Raw genomic sequence first — 16,380 nt, forward strand, 5'->3', positions numbered from 1 at the left:
CATACCACTTTTATATTATAGGGTGAGAGAAAATATGGTGATGACAGATTATAATAATATAATAATGGTAAATTCTATCAACTGTATATTGTTTATTTACCTCATTGTAACTTTTATTAAAAGGCATGTCCTGTGTGTTTGGATTATGCTTATTGGATGCTGATTAAGCTCTACAGCTTTGCTTATACTGAACACATGAATATTTTTATTTAGTTATATTCCCAAGCCCACAAACACAGAATTATTTTCACTCCCATTTTCTCTTAAGCAAATTTGAAATTCTTCCCATGTTCACATCAGCAAGTCAATTCGGTGAGTCTATCCAAATTTTACTTTTACTCTAAAACTGTATTTTCTTGGTTTTAAATTTTGGTTTTAAAATCTGCAGAATTGACAACTCACAATCACAATCACAACCATCCTGTTATTTGTCGATTGCCTCGAGCAGCCCCCAGTAACTTCTCTTCATCCTAGCCCTGAGATTTTTTTAAAAAAAGTGCCATATTCAAGGCTCTTTCAGAGTTAGGACAATGAGATCCTTCATTGTTACTGGTATTTGGCATATTAAGTACGCCACGGGGAGTTTGCCAGACTCTGCCCTGTGGGCAGGTTACATTTGGTAGCTTGCCAGTTTGTCCAAAGTAGGAATGAGATGATAAGATGTCGTGCGGCCGCATTAGCGGCCGCGCACTTCGGGAGCTGCGTTTTATATTCTCTGAATCTTGGCCGTTGATGAGATTACACAGCGCCAGGGGGCCAGTTGGTGGGTGTGACCCCCGCCTACTGGAATGTGGAGGATCTGGGTGGAGGATGCTCAGCCCCAATTTGAGTAGGCTTGGAAATCTCGGCCCCGGAACCCAAGTGTCTTTGTCCCTCTGCCGGTACCTTCATGTGTGCGGAGAGTGGTCTCAGCATGGTGGTGGCTGATTCTGGAGGTCTTCAGCTGCCGGAACCCTGGTCGGGGCGGGGAGGAAGACTCAACCCATTCCCCTCCAAGGGGCCCTGGCGAGGACAGCCAGGCGTGGGGGCAGGAGACTCTGCGCTGTTCTCTTCCGGGAGCTGCGTTTTATATTCTCTGAATCTTGGCCGTTGATGAGATTACACAGCTCCAGGGGGCCAGTTGGTTGGTGTGACCCCCTGCCTACTGGAATTTGGAGGATCTGGGTGGAGGATGTTCAACTCAAAAGCACTAAAACAAATACTAGTGTTTGATAATGTAGAAAATGTTAATATTTTACATATGTGCTGTATGATGAGTATAGCATTTACATTGTCATAATAGTTCCATAGAGCTGGAGTGATAGCACAGTGGGGTAGGGTGCTTGCCGTCCATGCAGCCAAGCTGGGCCAACCTTGGTTTGATTTCTCCATCCCTCTCAGAGAGCCCGGCAAGCTACCAAGAGTAATGAGCCCACACAGCAAAACCTGGAAAGCTCCCCGTGACGTATTCGATATGCCAAACACAGTAACAAGAAGTCTCACAATGTTGACGTTACTGGTGCCCGCTGGAGCAAATTGATGAACGATGGGAGGACAGTGTTATACAGTGCTATAATAGTTCCATAAAACCATATTGGAAGTAGTCTTACATACCACTCAAGGGCTAATTTATCTTTTGTATTTACATGTTAGATATTGTTATGTAATACAGATAATTCTTAACATTTTGAAAATTCACTCAAATGTTTTAGATACCCACTATATGTAAAGCACTGCATAAAAAAGTGAGATGTAGAAAGAGCAAATCCTATTAAACTAGTTTATATAAATAAATATTAAAAGCAATTGTGTGCCCTTAGAAGTATAAAGATATCAGAAAAGAATTTGAAAAGATTGTGAAAAGATTGTGAACTGATGATACCAAGGAAACATTACGATGAAAAGATTTACTGGAGAGATAATGCCGAGGTAATTATCTCCTTTCATACAGTAGGTCAGGTTTGATCTCTAGCAAGGCACATGATTTCCTAATACCACACCACCAGGAATAATCCTTGATCACAGAGTCAGGAGTAATCCCTGTCCAGTGTGCCCTCCCATTGGGAGATTAAGAGATTTAATAATATCAAGAAATTGGATTAAAAAATATAGAAAACTACCATGTTTCTCCAAAAATAATGTTTGTCATAAAATTACACAAGAATCTATTTTCTTGATAATTTCTATGTTTAATTCATTTTGTTTCACCCATGTCCACATTACTTAAAAGCCACATAGATAATAAATATTAAATGTGAGCTAAAATCTTTTTCTGTTTTACTTTGAATTTATTTTTTTCTCTTTGATGCTAAAGTTTTGAGCAAGAAAAATTTTTATGCAAGAATTAAAGCTTGAAAATACTTGTGGGTAGAGGCCCTCCCGTTGATCGTCGATTTGCTCGAGCGGGCCCAGTAACGTCTCCATTGGAGACTTTGTTGTTACTGTGTCTGGCATATTGAATACTCTCGGTAGCTTGCCAGGCTCTCCGAGAGGGGCGGAGGAATCGAACTCGGGTCGGCCATGTTGGCCGCTTGTAAGGCGAACGCCCTACCCGCTGTGCTATGAAAATTTCAATATGAGTGCAATAGTTTGGACTTTATTGCATGATTTCAAATAGTATACCTTTTTTTGATAGATGTCCCATATCCTACTTGTCTAGTACATAAAACATTTACATTAAAAATTATAGACATTAAAGTCACTTTTAGCTTCATAAATAGCCCCATACAGTATCAGATATTGACAACATTTTGTTATTTTAATATTGTACTAATTTAATGTTTGTATTCATCACCCTTTTGCCAATGTGTTGAAATGTCCTCAACCAATAATCAAGGAGATAAATTTTCTAAATTAATTTAACAATATCCTGAGCCCAATATTTTTGAACTATTATCTAAATCAGACCTGGAGCGGTAGCACAGCAGGTAGGGCGTTTGCCTTGCACGTGTCGACCTGGGTTTGATCCCTCCACCCCTCTCTGAGAGCCCGGCAATCTATGAGAGTATCCCGTCCGCACAGAAAAGTCTGGCAAGCTCCCTGTGGTGTATTCAATATCTCCAAAACAGTAACAAGTCTCATAATGGAGAGGTTACTGGTTCCCACTCGAGCTAATCGATGAACAATGGGAGGACAGTGCTACAGTGCTACAGTGCTATCTAAATCAAAGAACTCTGTAAAATTTAAAGATGAAATTACTTTGTACATATCATATATAGAAATTAAAGTATTACTTATAATTTCTCTTGTGAGAATACTATCACTATAACCTATGCAGACTTCATACTTACTCCAGTCAGGAAGAGGGAAAAATACCTCTCTGTCAAGGAATCATATACCCCTACATACTTTAACAATAGGGAAATTATAATGTAAGAATAAACCATCTGATTTTAAAATATAATCTTTAGAATTTTCCCAAAGTATATTTGTTCCAGTTTCCAAATGGTTCACTTCAGGGCAATATTTAGCACAGCAGAAAATGTTAATTACCATCAAATGCATTCTGAACAATTTCATTCTAATGCCATTTGCAACTGGTTCAGTGACATTCTTATTTGAACAGAGCTTTTCTGGTTCCAGATCATTGATTTGTTTAAGCAGAAATAAAAGGAAACCATGGTTGACTAGCCTTTCTGTGGCTCTCTGAGAGAATTTATATAAGAAAATAACCCTACACTAGTAACTGAATAGCAAAGGTTAATTTTCTCCCCTTTTCCTAGAGATCCATAAGTGCCTGGTCTGAGAAAGCATATGTTCAGTTTTCATTAACTCTATGTTCATTGGTTGCCCTGTGACATTAGCAAAATAATTTAAATATGTAGGTAGTATCTCTAAAAGTAAACATTCTAGTACAGAAATATTATACTAACCTTCAATACAATGTGGTTGCTTTATGACAAGATATCTACTAAATAGAATAGAAACACATACAAGCAGAACCCAACATACCTTCAGAAAACAGACTTCTTTTGAAAGTTGTTAAAACTAATTAGATGAAAGGGTCAAATTACAGCTGTGCTTATTATAATAATTTATAAATTCATTGACCTTCATTTGGTCAACTCTGCATGCCAAACAATAAAATAAAGCTTATTTTTAAAGTATTATACATGGGCTAGAGCGATAGTGCATTGGTAGGGCGTTTGCCTTGCACACAGCCAGTCGGGCCAAGCCAGGTTCGATTCCTCCAGCCCTCTTGGAGAACCTGGCAAGCTACTGAGAGTATCTCACCTGCACGGCAGAGCCTGACAAGCTACCCCTGACGTATTCAATATGCCAAACACAGTAACAAGTCTCAAAATACATGACATAGCAGTTGAAGGAAAACAAACTGGCTTTAATTGTTCATGTAGGAATGACTCAGTTATCCACCTTTCTCATAACCAACGGTCATATTCAAGGAAGACCTGATTGTTTTTACATCATTAATATGATATGGCATTCAAATCCTTTTCAATCTCTATAGGAAATGTAACCATATTATTCAGTATCAATGTTTTTTTTCCCTGTTGGATTTTGTTTTTCTGGAGGTTTTCTTTGTTATTGTTAACATGAATTTATCACTGCATATTTTCAAGATATAGGTTCACACCTCTTCAAATGTATATTGCCATACTATGCCAACCACTATACCAATACCATTCCACCACAATTCTCAGGACTTCTACCCATTGGCCATCCTCTCCTCTCTACCTGATAACCTCATTTCTGTTCTCAGTACCAAAGAATTCGCTTGGTTTAATTTTGTCCATTTTTTTTACATTTCTGTGATTTGCATCTGAATAAAATTATTGCTGTTTATTTTCCTTCCTCCTCCTAACTTACTTTAGTAAGTATGACCTCCTCTATATTCAATTATGTTGTTATATGGTGTGATTTGATTATCTTTTGTCATTTTGCTGTGGGTTTTCTGAGTGTTTTTGCAGTTTGACACTATTTTGTTCTCATTTCCTCATCTCTTGTACTTTGGTAGATATGTTTTGTATAATGTTTGAATTCCATTTTTATCTTATCTGTTTCTTCTAAATTCTTTATATTTGGAGAGTACCTTGAGGTTTATAATTTCCTTCTGACACTAGATATGGTCTTCTTCCTCCCTTTCCACACATTTTTGTTTGTTTTGGAGGTATTTTGTTGTGTTGTGTTTATAGACATACATTTAGCACTTATTGTAAGGATGATTTAGTGGGGATTTATTCCTAAACCTCTGTTTGCCTATAAGGCTACTTCAGATAAGAATGACAGACTAACGAAATAAAATTTGCTGGTTAGAGGTATTTTCTATTCAGTACTTTGAGTATCTCATGCTCTTCCTTCTATTCTGTAGGATTTCTGCTGAGAAATACATTTATGGTCTTAAGGCAATTCCCTTAAACATGACCATACTTTTTTTCCTGTTTTTTCTCTTTTTATCCTTTATTTTCCCATTTAAATTATGATACATTTTGCTATGTCTCACTTAGAAGTTATTTTCTTTGGAACTCTCAATACTCCTGGATCAAATATTTATTTCCTTCCCCAGTTTGCAAAATATCTTTATTTCCTCAGATGGTCCCTGCCCTTTCACATTTTCTTCTGGAATCCTGCTGAAATCAAGCTTGTTCCTCTTGATATTGATAAGCATATCCAAAGATTATCCAAATATACATATGTATTTGGTCTTGAGGCCTTAGGGATACTCCTGGCTCTGAACCCAGTAATCACTCCTGGAGGTTTGACAATACCATATAAATCAAAGCTAGGTTGGCCTCATGAAAGTCAAGCGCCATACCTGCTGTGCTATCTATTTCTCTGGTGTATTTCTTTGTTTGTTTGTTTTACTGTTCTTTGAAATGATTTCCACTACACTATCTCCAACTGACATATTCCAGTTTCATAATCAAGTTTCTTATTGAACTTTTCTAATGTATTCTGAAAGTCAGAATTGTATTGTATTCTTTAGTTCTGTGAATTTTGTTTGGAATTTTCCCATACTTTTTCTGTTTTTATGGTGTTAGTTTTCTTCATTAATTATTTGGATCTCAAGAATATCCTTAGTATTTTTTGTTTTGAAGTCTTCTTTGGGCATAGTTTTTTGTTTTGTTGCACTTGAATTCTTTTTTTAAAGGTCTTACATTAATCCATCAATTGGGTCTATTTTTCTGCCTTTTCACTACTTTTGATTTTGTGTCTTTATTATTATAGGTTAACTTAAGCATGTTTCTGCCCCAATTCTGATGTAACAGTGTTGTCTTAAATTTCAGAGTTTTAGGAGCTAGAGAATACAGTGAGGAGGATGCTTGCCTTGCATATGGCTGATCTGGGTCTGATCCCTAGCATACCAGAAGGCCCCATGAGGACTGTTAGGAGTGATTGCTGAACACAGAGTGGGGAGTGATCCCTGAGTACCACCATGTGTGGCCTAAAACAAATAAATAAATATGGAGCTGTAGGTCGAGAATTTTGCCATTGGCCGAGGAACCTGGGGTTTTTATTCTGGTAAGGCTGAGATCTTATAAACTATTAAGACTACTGAAGCACAGGTGTTAGTGTTGAGTAGCAAGCAAGAAGCCAACTATAGAGTAAGGAAATCTTGTCTGTAGCAACTGTGGAGTCAGCTTCTCAACAGGTTTCTGCTATCAGTGCCAGTTTAAAGTGATTCTACCAGCAGTTTCCTTTTGATCCACCTGCTTTGTACTGTTTTCAATCTGGGGTCATTTGTAAGCACCTCCAGGGACAGAACATTTCCTGGAGGCACAAGCACCAATCCCCAGGCTCCTTACTGAAGGTGAGAAAAATCCTTTGGAAATCTTTAGACCCTAGTCTGGGAAAGAAATGTGTTTCCCAGCAAAAACAAACCCAGGAGAGGGCTACAATCTTGATGGTTTCAAACAAGTCTAACGGGATTTTCCCCAGAAACTCAAACACAAACAGTGACTTGAACTGGAATGGCCTGATAGATGGAAGAACTGATGGAAAATCCCCTTAGAAAAGAAGGTTGGAGCCATTTACCTTCTGATGTGATTTCAATCTGTATAGAATTTGTACCACTTTCTGTTGGTACTAAGCCAGAACATTAGGATGAGCCTCCGGATGCTGCCCTGCAAGTAGGAAGCAGAATGGAAACCCCACTTTTACATTAAGAGGGCAAGATAAACTTGTGAGTCTGGATGATCTGGAGAAGTATAGTATGCTCTCATATGCCCACCTGGTCCTACATTATCTTGGCAGTATAAGGCAGCAGTTTTCCCCTGTTTTACACATCGTTAATCTGGATTGACCATCAAGTATCAGTATGAGCCTTCTCTTTGCACAATGTGTAACCAACCACAAGAATGTGGGGGGCATAATCTGTATGTGTCCAGCTCCATATCTTCCTCTGACATTTTCATCATAACAACATAGCTTTGATAATACAATGTATACCCTGATGTTCCTGTGACGAGTGCTCATCCTATAATTATTTGTAATCTCATTAGTGAATCTTTCTCTGTGATGAAGTCATAGGATGTAGTTATAAAGAAAATAGAACAAAAGGTGACCTCTGGGGCTGGAGTGATAGTACAGCAGGTAGGGCGTTTGCCTTGCACGCAGCCAACATGGCCAACACAGGTTTGATTCCCGGCATCCCATATGGTCCCCCGAGCACCGTCAGGAGCAATTCCTGAGTACATGAGCCAGGAGTAACCCCTGAGCACGGCCAGGTGTGACCCAAAAAGCAAAAAAAAAAAAAGGTGACCTCTGGCAGTCACTCTTCACCTCAAGCCAGATCGATGCCTTGGCCTCTGTGCTCTCTCATTCCTCTCATGTGTCTTGTCTCTTCACCTCCGATGGAAAGAATATTCACGCAACAACCTTCTTGCTCCTCATGCTGAGATCTTTGTTTCAACAGAGGCCATTTCTTCAGTTATGTCTGAGAACCTTTTACTGATCTCTGTTCCCCAGAATTCTCTTCTCCAGGAGAAAGCTTCTCCTTTCTTCTCTACTGGGGTGAATTCCCTTCTTCCATTCAATTCCCAGTGCTACGACAACTGTGTGGGAAAATATGTTTATTTCTTAGGTGGAGGTTCAGTGCCCTTGATGCCTTTCATAGCGTTGGATCCCAATGCCCCAATATGATTCTGGAGGAGAGTATCTAACACTTTCTGTGCAGAGGTGCTGTACCTCAAACCCTGGTTCTGTTTTCAAAGGCAGTTGCTTCAGAATAGAGGCAGGGTTGCTGTGCTTGTGGGAAGAGGCATCTCCAGAATTTTACTGTCACTGCCACTGCCTCTGTCCTCCTGTTGTTCATCAATTTGTTTGAGTGGGCCCAATAACATTGTGAGACTTGTTATTAGCCCATTAATTTCCTGAAGTCTCTATTTTTATCTGGGTCCCATTAAAACGCCTATTTGTTAGAGAAATATTGACTCTATTATTATTAATTACAAAGGGAGTCTGAACCATAGAAGTCTGGAAGTTGGAATAAAAGTGTGCTTCATTGCCACAATTTAAATAAAAATATGTGTATCATGCATAGTCATTAGAATGTGTTGTTATAAACATAAATTTTGATGAATTGAGCACAAAATATTGTTTTGCAATACATACCAAACTTATGGAAATATTACCTGTAATATAGCAGGACTACCTATTTGTCCTATGACAAAGAATAATATCACTAAAATTCAAAATAGTTCACTTTTAAAAATACACAGATAGGGCTGGAGCGATAGAGAAGCAGGTTGCACACAGCTGACCCGGGTTCTATCCCCAGCATCCCATATGGTCCTCCAAGCACTGCCAGGAGTAATTCCTGAGTGCAAAGCCAGGAGTAACCCCTGAGTATCGCCAGCTGTGACCAAAAAAAAGCAAAATAAAAAAACCACACAGACATTTTTGAGATATTATTTCTTAATTGGCATACAATGTTCCCCTCAGACAAAAACAATAATTAAACTTACACTTTACTATATTTTATTTGTCACCCCTATCTTTAATCTGAATCCTCTTGTTGTAAATGAAAGATGTAAACTGTTCTTCATCCCACTGTCAATGTCTTCACATTGATACCTATCTCATGGATGTCAGAGGCTTCTGTCTGGATGAAAGCTACCATACATTGAGGCAAATATCCATTCTGACAAGCACTGAGCAGAATACTTCATGGTATTTACGGAGTGCATGTAGCAAAAATCCCTAATGGCCTAGTAGGAAATTAATCAGAATATAAATTTTTGATAGAACAGCTGAAAGAAAAGAAAAATGAAAAGAGCTTAACTATCATAACTGAAAAGAATCCACCAGTACCACACAGACTATTTAAAGCTTGACCTCTAAATAGGGATGGTTTATCTAATGACACAGCATGACTGTAATTACCTTCTATGATTCTAATTCCTTTCTGAAGCATACACTATATCTCTATTTGTACAAAATCCCCTTTGAATTAAACTGTTTGTCATATTTTAGAATAGTTTGCAATTTTCTGCAAATTCCTTATAACAATTGATATAAGGAAAATAACTCATACCTCTCATCAGTTCATCTTGGTGGCCATTTATTCAACCAATATTTAATTTTAAATGAACTTTGAAAATTTCTTTATTGTATAGTAATTGATGTATTATATTTGAAAATGTATATGTAAGTATTTAATTGCATTTAAAATTAGTGTTATGGTTAACAGTATATTTCAGGTTGGCCTTCATTGGTTTTAACTTTGTGCTGTCAAGTTACTGCGCGTAAAGGTGAGCTTGGCCAATTTTGCATGGTTGTGATTGATTGTCAGGCTCTGGGGTTCACTGGCAGAACCTGCTGCATAATCATTTACAAATGCAAATATAAATGCATTGCTTTTCCAGCTTTTTCTAAAGAGTCTCTGAACTCATTAAGTCATAGTGCAATTTTTTTCCTCTTTAAAGCCAGTAGCATAACAACTTCAAACCTCTTTTTATTCATTGATCCTGGTGAACAGGACTAAGTATTTTAGGAGTTAAAGCATTACAGCTCTGTATGCATAAGAAATTCATCAAAACCACCACCAAACTTCTGCCATCAACATAAAAATGATCTCTTCACCCATCTCTCTTACTCCCTTCCCAATTTCCTTCAGTAACCATGATAGATATTACCCATGCATAACAATGAATTACTCCTGGTGGTGCTCCGGGAACCATATGGGATGCTGGGAATTGAACCCAGGTTGGCCGTGTGCAAGGCAAACACCCTACCTTCTGTGCTATCTCTCCAGTCCCTTATTCTTAATGTTTTAAATGAATGATTTTCCCCCAAGACTTGTGCTCAGAGGAGAAATGTGAAGTAAACTAAATGCCTCAAATGGTTTTGCAATTATCCTTGATAAAGTTTGAATTTTGGTCTTCCTGTGTACTGAGTGTTCAGGTCTTGAAAATTCAATATGCGCTAAAAAATGTTACCTCTTTGCTATATTAGGTGGAGAATATTTAGAGACTTTTATATTTTTAAAGAGAAAAATAATAATGAAAATTTAAAAGGAATAGCAAAATTTCAAAAATTAATTAGTGTCAAATCCCCAGCCATGCTGGCAGAGGCTAAATTTGCAGTTTTGTTTTTAAACCCTGAAGTTATACTTCCTCATTAGTCTAATCAAAGTTTGAAGGGAGTATCTGATAGCACTTAGATAAAATTAAATGAATCTCTGTGTATGTGGAAGTTAAGGACATGTATAGTCTTTGTTTATTCCAAAAATATTTGCAAGATAGTCACACAATGTAGGTTAGTGTCACCCTAAGAAGACAGTTACTGTGGATAGATACAATTCCCATATACTTTTTGTCACCTGTCTTCATGCCCTTTTTCTGCATTCTCTTTATTTTGTACATGTCTCCATCAACAGCTGGAGAGACAATGCAGTGTGCAAAGCATTTATTTGCCTTGCATGTGGTAGACCCTGAGTTCAATCTCCAGCATACATATGGTCCCTTGAGCACCACCAGAAGTGATCTATGAATAACAAGCCTGGAGTAAGCCCTAAGCACGGCTAGGTGCAGCCCAAAAGCAAAACAATTTTTAAAAAAAAATTGTTCTTTAGCACTTCATGTACACTGCATGATTCTCTCAGATCTAGCCTTTATTAACTAGATGGTCAAAATATTCAAAGTTTAATGAACCCAGCAGGAGACATAATATACAATGGGTGATTTTGAAATGAACTGAGCTTTGTCAAATCTAAGTTTTGACTTAGATTTCATGTAAAATGTCAGTGATTTTAATAAGTAATTAAATATCTCCAACCCCCAGTGTCCATTTAAAAATGGAAATAAGAATAATAATTACTTAGTATATGAAAATGCACTAATTAAATTAGCTAATTAAAAATAATAAGTGTGCCAGGGAAATTAAAAAATTATTCTTAAATTATCTCTAGTTTTTATGACAAAACTGAAAACCCCCAAAGTAATTCTGTTTTACATATGATAAAACCAAGTCATAATAAGACAATTAACTCAGAGAAACAATTTTAACCCACACATCTTTCTTTCACATTTCCCTAGGTGAGGCATATGCATGGAAGCACTTTGCAAATGATAACATTTTGTAAGATAGTTCATTGTTCTCATTAAGCTTATTGGGTCCTGGTAGATAATATGGAAGGGCGTATATGGTGGACAAGACCCTACCTCTTTATAGGACAGAACAGGTGTCCTGTATGGTGACAACATTATTGGCAGTGATATTATTACCAAGTTAGAGCAACGGCTGCTCTATGAACTATCAGAAGTATAGTGATCCCAAATTGGAGAGACTAATTATATATAAATTTGAAAATTACACTTTTGTTTCAAAGAAGCTACATTAATAAGACATCACGATCACGATCATCCTGTTGTTTGTCAATTACCTCGAAGCAGGCACCAATAACGTCTCCTTCTTTCTAGCCTGAGATTTTAAAAGAGCCATATTCAATGCTCTTTCGGGGCTAGGAGAATGAGACCTATCATTCTCCTATCTAACTACACAAGAAAAACAGACCCAAAACACTAAATGTCAGAATTCCCAAAATGCCGAGGCAAAAAATAAATGGAAATAATTCTAATAATTCTAATAAAGCATAAGATATATAAAATAAATTTAGCAAGAAATTTAACTGATGGCCCTGCCTTGAGTAAGGTGCATTGAATTATTCTCTCTGATTTCTATCTTATTGAAAACCAATTCCTGTATTATTTACAAATATATATGATTATCCTAGTTATTTATATTTTAAGATTAGGTTACTTGTATTATCTTGTTATCTTGAGCAAAATTGATAATAAAAACAAAAGAAATGGGGTACTTTTAGTATTTTTAAATTTTTATATTTGATTCTTCAAATAATAAGATAAATATAAAATAGTATGAATCTCATAAAAATTTATCATTTAAGAGATTATACTTATAATGAGGCATTTCTATACACTTATATTAAAGCTAAGTTCCAATTTGATTTCTAGACAATGATGGATAACATCAGTTTATTGAAATTTTTTCTGTTTTGAAGCAGTGGGGTTTGGGCCACATCTGCCTCTGATCAGTGAGAGTCTAGTCTTACCCTTAGATCTTTGATCAGAAATCATTTCTGGTGGTGCTCAAGGGACCACATGTAGTGCATAGGGTTAAATTTGGGTTAGATTCATGAAAAGAAAATCCCTTGTCCACTGGCTGTACCATTTCACTAGCCCCTAGTGAAACAATTGTTGTAAATGAATAATATTAAACAAGTGACGTTTTAGTTTTGATCATCTTAAAGTCAAATTTCTCAATGAAAGCAATGAAAGTGATGATAAATGTCCTATACAGAAAACAAGTTGGAAGAAAAGAATAGTAAAATAAGGGAACAGAGAGATTGCTAACAAAACTGAGTGCATGCTCTGTATGTTTTAGTGGGATTGGATTCTTGGTGTCACCTAGGGCCCCTGAACACTGCCATGAGCAACTCCCAAGCACAAACCCAGGAGAAGACCCTGAGCACTGTTGAGCATAGCCCATCGGGGTGGAGGACAGAGAATGAAATGGCAATTTCATGATTTATGAGTTCTTTTAAGATTTATTATATTATAAAGATTAATTTTTATTTTGTAGAGCAGTAATTTTGTAACCTTATTTCATAGAATCTATAAAAAAATGCCCCCCTCTGCAAAAAATTAAAATAAATAAATAAATAACACATATACCACTGTAGAAGGGCTGGAGTGATAGCATAGCGGGTAGGGTGTTTGCCTTGCACGTGGCAGACCTAGGTTCAATTCTTCCGCCCCTCTCGGAGAGCCCGCCAAGCTACTGAGAGTATTCCACCTGCATGGCAAAGCCTGGCAAGCTACTTGTGACATATTTGATATGCCAAAATAAAACTATAACCAGTCTCAAAATGGAGATGTTACTGGTGCCTGCTCAAGGAAATTGATGAACAATGGGAGGATAGTGCGACAATGCAGTGCTACCACTGTATAAAACAAAATTAGTAAATACTAACTAATGCCCTTTGGAGATTATCAAAGAACATAAAAATACATAAGATTTTGACATGCTTATTTTTAAAAATAAAAGAACTTTTTACCTGTATCTTTCCTAACATAAGTTGCACAATTTTTTAACTGTAAAATTTATCATTAAAGATGTAATTGTAATTATATTAAAGATATAATTCTCATAACCAGCTATAGAAAACAAAGTATTTTGCAATGCCTTTTCAGCGATTCTGATTGTTGGGGGGGAAATTCTAAACAATAATGGTACATCTTTTGTAGAAATAATGAATGTAATCAATGTAGAGAAGAGTTAAGTGGAAATCATCTGCCTCACAGTCATTGGGAGGGGTGGGATGGGAGTGTATATTGGGGTTCTTGGTGGTGAAAAATGAGTACTGGTGGAGGGAGAGGTGTTTGACCATTGTATTACCGACCAAGACTTAAACCTGAAAGCTACCTGAAAGCTTAGTAACTTTTCCCACAGTGATTCAATAAATAAATATAAGAAGAAAAAAATAAAGATGTAATTGTGGGAAATGTAACTGAACATTGCTGGAACTTAGTATTACCTTTCTGAAACCAACCTTGTGTCACTAATGATTCTTCATTAATTTCTTTTACAGCGGATTGTGGAGGACCTTTTGAATTGTGGGAGCCAAATACAACATTTACTTCTACGAACTTTCCAAATAACTATCCCAATAAGGCTTTCTGTGAGTATATTGTTCTTCGAAGCCCTGTGTGTGTGGGGAAGAGGGGGGTAGGGAAAATAGGTAAATCATGAGTAGAACGTTCTCTCGACACAACAAAAGTGTAAATTTTCCAAGTGTGAATTCACTTACCACATCGGTGAAACTGCTTACCATAATGAGAACAAGAAGAGTAACAATTAGTGATAGCTGAAATTTTGGGCATTTATTTTATTGCAAGGACTAATTTATACAAATTGAGCTGATTCTCTGAATATTTCTTTGAAGGTGTTGTTCTAATTCTCAAATATAAAAGCAGAATGAAATCACTAAACTAAAGAGCCACGTTACTCCATGTAATGCTCACATAGTCATGAACCTTATTTATGGATAGAATTTCAGTAATATATATAAGAATTTCATAGAATAAAATATATGGGAAATATCAAAAGTAGTCAATTGTAAATATTAACTAAAATCAATAAAGCAGGCAATGAGACTAATTAATTAGGTTCCCAGTATAAAAGATGAAATGAGGACTACTAAAGTATAAGAAATGAATAGTTTATTAAAACTGAGCACAATCTTTCTCTAGGTCATTATTAGTAAATAAGGAAGTTAATAAAAGCTTTATGAAGTTTTTGTTAAAGATGATGATTCCTTTTTGTACCAAGATTCCATTGTACCAAGTATAAGATACAGACATATTTCTCTTATTTTACCATGTTAACATGACTCTTTTAATAGAAACTTCTGCCAATGAAAGAGAGACCCAAGGATAGAGAAAAGTGTGTTGTTAGAAAATGTTAACTTTAATCCTTCAAATTATCCAAAGATAAGTAAAAATAACTTTCATGGAAGAGTAGTGTCATAATTTGATTAAGATGTGGTTCAAATAAGCAAATAAATGAACAGCACTTAATTTAATTTCTTTGAGTAACCAGAAATTATAATATCTATTTCACATTGAAAAAAATTGGGGGGTTGGAGCAATGGTACAGCGTGTTATCTTACATATGGCTGACCCGGGTTTGATTCCCAGCATCCCATATGGTCACCTGAGCTCCACCAGGAGTAATTCCTGAGTGCTAAACCAGGAGTAAACCCTGTGCATCGCCAGGTGTGACACAAAAAGAAAAAGAAAAAAAAATTCAACACACTCCTGGTATAAGGAGCAAGAGACATTGTACAGAGGTTAAGGTACTAACTTTTCACAAGGCATACTTTTGTTCGGTCCCCCAAATTATACCTGGTCCCCCAAACAATACTAGAAGCAATCTCTAAGCACAGAGCTACAAGTAATACTGGTATTGCCCAATCCTTATCCCAAGAGACTTAAAATTATTTGAAAAATAGGGACTGGAGAAATAATCCAGCAGGTAGGATGCTTGCTTTGCTTGTAGCCTACCCTAGTTCTATCCCTGAAATCCCCTGAGCACTGCCAGGAGTCATTCCTGAGTGTAGAGCCAGGAGTTACTACTGAGCATTGCTCTGTGTGGCCCAATGTACACCCCCCAAATTCTGAAAAATAAATCATTAGAAGCATAATTCAAAGATATTTTGTGTTAATCTGGAAACAGATATTTATTAAACACTTTGCTAGACACTTAAATAAGTAGAGCAAAACCCAACAGTAGTCTGGTTTGAGATTGTTACATTTTAAAGAATCACATAATGACTAAGTTATTGTTGTAAGGGGGCAAGGTACTAAAAATGGAGGGACACCACATGTACTTACTATAGGAAAACTCAGAGAGGGGAGGCCTCTTCATCTCTAGGTGTGGCTCTGGAAGTGCCCAAGCGACATCAAGATGGGTTCTGGTGGTCTTTGGCACTGCATGGCCCAACAGTACCACTCTTTTGGGTTCAAGCATAACCAAATCCCAGATGACTGAGTATCACTAGAAGCAGTTCCTGGGGTATATCCTGAGTATTGTTCTGAAACACTCTCAAAAAAAATCAAAGCAAAAAACATATGTAAAAGAAGCCTGAATGACAAAAGATACTTAAATGGTAAGTTTGATCACTTTACAAATTACACTGCAATCACCATCATTTCATCTAAATTTAATGATGGTGATTTAAATACATGGGAGCAAAATATTATTATCATTTGCTATTTATAAATGTTAGATTTTAGCATTGAAAGGAAATATATAAGATTAAAGCTTTTCATTTCATATAAGCAAGGTAAATTTAATTACAAATCTAATTGAAATTTTACTAAAAATAATCTTGACTAAATCAATGTATTTTTTACACAG

The 16,380-nt window shown here is 36.6% G+C and overlaps 1 protein-coding gene across 1 annotated transcript in view; it reads left to right on the plus strand.

The window, feature by feature from the left end:
- TMPRSS15 (transmembrane serine protease 15) overlaps window positions 1-16,380 on the plus strand; it is a 132,772-nt gene that overhangs the window by 56,512 nt on the left and 59,880 nt on the right. The window contains exon 14 of the mRNA XM_056109423.1: window positions 14,051-14,140. Within this exon, the coding sequence (XP_055965398.1) occupies window positions 14,051-14,140 (90 nt within the window). The remainder of the gene's footprint in view (window positions 1-14,050; window positions 14,141-16,380) is intronic.

Source organism: Sorex fumeus, unplaced genomic scaffold, assembly GCF_029834395.1.
Source record: "Sorex fumeus unplaced genomic scaffold, SorFum_2.1 ptg000265l, whole genome shotgun sequence".
Classification (NCBI taxonomy): domain Eukaryota; kingdom Metazoa; phylum Chordata; class Mammalia; order Eulipotyphla; family Soricidae; genus Sorex; species Sorex fumeus.